Raw genomic sequence first — 5187 nt, forward strand, 5'->3', positions numbered from 1 at the left:
CTCAGTCAGTTCTCACTGCCACCCTTGCACTAGATTCGCCAATGAGACATTATCATTATTTTCCACCCCACCCCTTCAGAATTTTATCCTGGCATAAGGTAAAATTCCTTTTCAGTCGAGTGTGCTGTGCTGGAAAAGCACAGCAGGTCAGGCAGCATCTGAGGAGCAGGAGAATCGACGTTTTGGGCAAAAGCCCTTCATCAGGAATGAGGCTTCCTTTTCAGTTAACTGCAATTCTATTCTGATATTTTCTGTGCCAGTCTTAATTGCTTCTTTACTTCCTGCCTGAACCAATTGAATTTGGCCTACTTCATTCCATATGCATTTTTTTATTTCATTGCAAACATTTAGTCAACTGAGAAGCCTTGGTTTTTGCTCCTTTGTCCTTCTTCGAATAGTAGCTTGTATCTGAAACATCTTCTCTTTAAATAGCACTCATTGTTTCATTTCCTTGTAGTTTCTTTTTATCTGGCTGCCTTACTTCCCAACACGATCAAGTGAAAAGGTGAGGAATAACATGCAGACATAAACTTAGAAAGGCAGTAAGGGGTTGGGGTGATGAACATATCAGATGTCATTGAATGTCCAATTTTACTCCCTGACCCTGCCTTGATTAGATCATTAAGCTGGTTGTAGCACAGTATCCTGGAACAGGATTAGATCATTAAGCTGGTTGTAGCACAGTATCCTGGAACAGGACGTCTCATTCATGCTGCTAAGTTCCTTGATGATATTATGTAGTTGAAGGCATGTACTGTACCTTTAAGAGAGAGTGAATGCTGTTTTGCACTGAGAGCTTACAAGCACCTGTCATATGACTAATTAACAGTCTCAGAGTATAATGAAAAATTGAAAATATGTAACAATTGGCTGTGAAACAGATACCTGATTTGGTTGCTATTTTGACAACAATTCGAATTTAACCAATCAATTTAAGTTATACCCCAGAATACTAAAACCCAATCGAGTTTGAATTTATTGTTTTGTCAACATTGAACCAAATGAGACAATCTGATGTTGGGGAGTTAAGAGAGGCAGGCAGTTTGAAAGTTAGACAGAGAGTAACTGCCATCAGGAGAGATTGCAATTCAAAACACTGTATATCAAAGATACCTTTTTCATATGAAAAGTCTTTGCAGTAAAAGTCGGAACCCAACCCAGGGAGACCTTCAGCTGAAAGGAGGACATCGGAGAAGACATTCGCTGTGTAATTTTTAAATTAAGTTGATGTGATTTTGATATGGGTTTTTATTATATGGGAATAGTATATTGTGATAGAGTTGGAGGCAGATAACAAACATTTAAGAGAAAAGAGGCTTAGAGTTGTAAATCATTGTTGTTTAAAGAATAAATTGTTTTTTTTCCTTTAAATAGTAGAATTTGAGTAATTCTCTGTCACTCATACTTTAACAGATTATGAGGTGAGGTGAGCTTTTCTGGGTATTTGGTTTAATTAGCAGAAGGGTTCACCGCTATGTTGTAACAATCAATTCTAGCCATCCTGTCTTGCTCTCTGATGTTTTATCTTCCATCAGGAGCTTGTGCATTTACCTGTTGGGTCAAATGCATAGCAGGTTCAAGACGAGGAGTAAGAACTGAGATATGGCCATGCTACATTGGGAATTTATGAAAGCATTTAACATCCTCATAATGTATCCTTAAAAAACATCCACTAGCATAAATGGACATCTGCTGTTGTCTATATATCTCATGTCAATTGACCAGCAAATGCAATGGCTGAGTTGAAAAGCTGTTCCTAAACAGTGCTGAGTATGTGAGCTTCCAGAATGCTGCCAGCACATTGCCTCATAATTCCAACCAATATCTCAATTATTAAACAGACAAACCTGAGGGGCATTTTGAACAGTATTAAAAGGTATTGTTGTAATACTTAATTAGAAACTTAGAAAGATAAATATGCAACAAATGGTGGACATCTAGAATATAAACACATGATGATGAAAGAGATCTCATGGTACCTGAAAGAATTCGTTTTTAGTTGAAGACCCTTCAATGGGCAATGAAATATAAACAAGTTCCTTAATAATATTAAAGTATACAACAAAAGATCTCCAACACAGAGAAAAGACATAAATAAGTTGAATGAACTTTGAAACAATTTAATACATTGATGGATATAAAAGATTTATAAAATGATGATTTTCAGAAGTACATGATAATTGCATTATTATTCTGGCAAGTTTTCCAATCCATCAATTTCAACAATTGATATGTCAGAGCACTGAATGTGATCACACATTAACACGAAAAGGACAACTGTGGTTATAAGAAACAATATATTTTATTTAAATTCCAACATCACAACCCTGGAAAATGGTTCCGTACCAAAGTTCATGGGGAATATGTAATAGTATAAGGTGGTGGAGACAAAAATAAAAATCAGTCTCAGATAAACAAGGATTTTCAGTATTTGTTTCCCACTCCTATAGAAAATGTTAGTTGGGGTTTATCATGAATGATACAGAATAAAAAAACATATTACAGTACTGCATGATATCATGCCACAACTTAAAACAAAGTATATCCCAACACTCCACAGTCATTATGGGATAATGTTTAAAATGAGGTGCAACATTTGTCTATTTTGTCCCTAGGCAGGCAAGTTGTAGAGGTACCAGAGGACAGACAAGCTTTTCCTAAAAGTTTTCAATGTTTGTCCACTATGTAGAACAATGTTTTATTTTTAATTTGACTTAATAAATCACCTTTTGTGCTTTTCTGTTAATACTTTTCTGTCAGATATTGTAGTTTGGTTTATTATATTCCAGAGCTGCAAAAGATTTTTTTTTTAAATGGTGTATACCAAACATGAACATGTAAACAAGACTGATACTTTGTGAATCATGATGCTCACCTCTCTCAAACACGAAGTCACAGTTGAAATCCCTTTTACAATGTAATACAGTGCACAATCAGAAGAAGCTTCTGGGGAAATAGTCCACATAGTAAACATAAACAGGTGCAACTTGTAACGAATTGTGATCCACATATTACAGCTGCAGTTTTCAGAAGCACGTCACCCAGCTTCCACAGAAATGATTGAAATCAGAAAAAAAACCACTGACCAAGCAATGCAAGCTTCATTTTGAAGAACTCTTGTACATTCTAAACTTTCTCTTTGTCTTTTATATGAACAATTTTCAGTTTATCTTCGCTTATGCACAGAGATCCCAGTGAGTTTCAAATACCTCTGCATGTAGTGCAGCATAAGGATAAACGTTCCAACAGTAAGCCTTCAAACAGCTAAAACATCATATTTCCTAGACTGCCTGGTCCTTGGTTAAAGTCCATGCCTACATCACCAGTTAGACCTCTAGGCCTCATTTGGGGTGGTATCATCATATTCTGCTGAGGTCCCACCATCCCCGGTAGTGGCATCATCAAGTTGTGCTGAGGGGATCCTACGGAGCCAGGGTGACTGTACATACTTCCCGGGACTCTTTCCTTTCCTTGAATCATAAGTGCATTTGGGTTGTTCATCGGTGTGTGCACACCACCTTGTGGCGGTGACATTATACGATGCTGAGGACCCATCATGCCTTGATGCATGAAACCAGGTAGTCGCATGGGATTGTGACCTGGGACAGAAGCAGCATTACCCATGGCCATCTCCTGAACTCCGACCACACTATGTCCTCCTACACTAGGTATTGGCAATCCCATTCTACCTGGATTTGCTTCTCCCATCAATCCTTGCATGTGGTGTGAAAACCCAGGACTAGGAAGCTGCAGCTGCTTACGCCCCTGACTGTCCCCATGGGGAAAATACTGCAGTGTCTGGCTGGGTTTCTCTGATGGAATGATTCTAGACAGGTCGAACTCCGGGATTCCAGAAGCATTCGGGCGAATGACATCCTGCAATTCGGGGTCATTGTAGACTGAAGGCATGTGATTTCCCATAGCAGCATACGAGTCTGGCATGCCTGGTGGCACTGTCTTACACAGAGATTGGTCCGGAGAAGGCCGTGTGATGCTATTTGGACGTCCAAGTAGCCCTCCTTCTCCGGAAAATGCTATTCCAGGTGGGAAAACTCCTTGTGGGCCAGGGTCATTCACTGGAAAGGATACCTGATGAGTTGGTGACTGCACTGATGGGTAAATCTGTTGCCCCTGCAAAAAACCCATGCGTCCTTGATGTAGCATCTGTGGATTCGTTACTGATGGATCCTGCGAAGTATGTAGCATCATGGGACCATGGGGCATTATGTTGGGTCCCACAGGGCCATGTGATGCCATGTTAGGCCCAATGGCATTCGGAGAGGGCATCTGATTTGTTACATGATGTGAAAGGGGCTGTCCTCCAAGAACATTCATTCCCATTGGACTCAAAGAAGGCATCTGCCCGGCTGAATGAGGGGCTGACAGTCGTGTCTGGTTTAAATGGCTGATCCCTGATAACAGAAACAAAGGAAACCTTCAGCACTCACCATTTTTAAAATGCATATTTTATACAAGAACAGAAACAAAACAATGATGAAGCAAAAGTACTGTTCAGTTTTGCCCACCTTTTCTCTCCTTTGACATTTTAGTATTTGCAAGTTAAATGACCCTGGAACTAAATGTTGGCAGCATTGGTTATTATGAAGTTAATTACACTTTAGTTTGTACTTTCTATGCATGAGTTAGGGAATGATAAAGAGAGCAAGTTCTTTCATAAGGTGAGGGAGAGAGAGACTTTTAGCATGGAGATCATACAAATGATTTGAAAGGAGAAAGTGAGGTCTACAGATGCTGGAGATCAGAATTGAGAGTGTGGTGCTGCAAAGGCATAGCAGGTCAACAGCATCCGAGGAACAGGAAAATCGAGGTTTCGGACAAGAGCCCTTCATCAGGAACCTGATGAAGGGCTCTTGCCCAAAACATCAGTTCTCCTGCTCCTCAGATGCTACCTGACCTGCTATGCTTTTCCAGTACCACTCTCTCGACAAATGATTTGAAAGTACTAGTGCAAACAATAGAGGCAATGAGACAAGTGGATGAAACACCAGGTAGAAAGTTGGAAAGTTAGAAGAAGGTTAAAGCAGGAATGAAGAAGCAGATATTCTTCAAAGTCTGTGAGAAGATTTGTAGCTCGGGTGCTCGTTGTTGTGGTTCTGTTCGCCGAGCTGGGAATTTGTGTTGCAGACGTTTCGTCCCCTGTCTAGGTGACATCCTCAGTGCTTGGGA

General features: G+C 39.9%; 1 protein-coding gene across 3 annotated transcripts in view; it reads right to left on the reverse strand.

The window, feature by feature from the left end:
- Positions 1 to 2283: 2283 nt before the first annotated feature.
- bcl9 (BCL9 transcription coactivator) overlaps positions 2284 to 5187 on the reverse strand; it is a 175372-nt gene continuing 172468 nt past the window's right edge. For all 3 annotated transcript variants that reach the window (XM_043691452.1, XM_043691453.1, XM_043691454.1), the window contains one exon: positions 2284 to 4412. In XM_043691452.1, the coding sequence (XP_043547387.1) occupies positions 3265 to 4412 (1148 nt within the window). In that variant the 3' untranslated portion in view covers positions 2284 to 3264. The remainder of the gene's footprint in view (positions 4413 to 5187) is intronic.

This window comes from Chiloscyllium plagiosum, chromosome 6 (genome assembly GCF_004010195.1).
Source record: "Chiloscyllium plagiosum isolate BGI_BamShark_2017 chromosome 6, ASM401019v2, whole genome shotgun sequence".
Taxonomy (NCBI): domain Eukaryota; kingdom Metazoa; phylum Chordata; class Chondrichthyes; order Orectolobiformes; family Hemiscylliidae; genus Chiloscyllium; species Chiloscyllium plagiosum.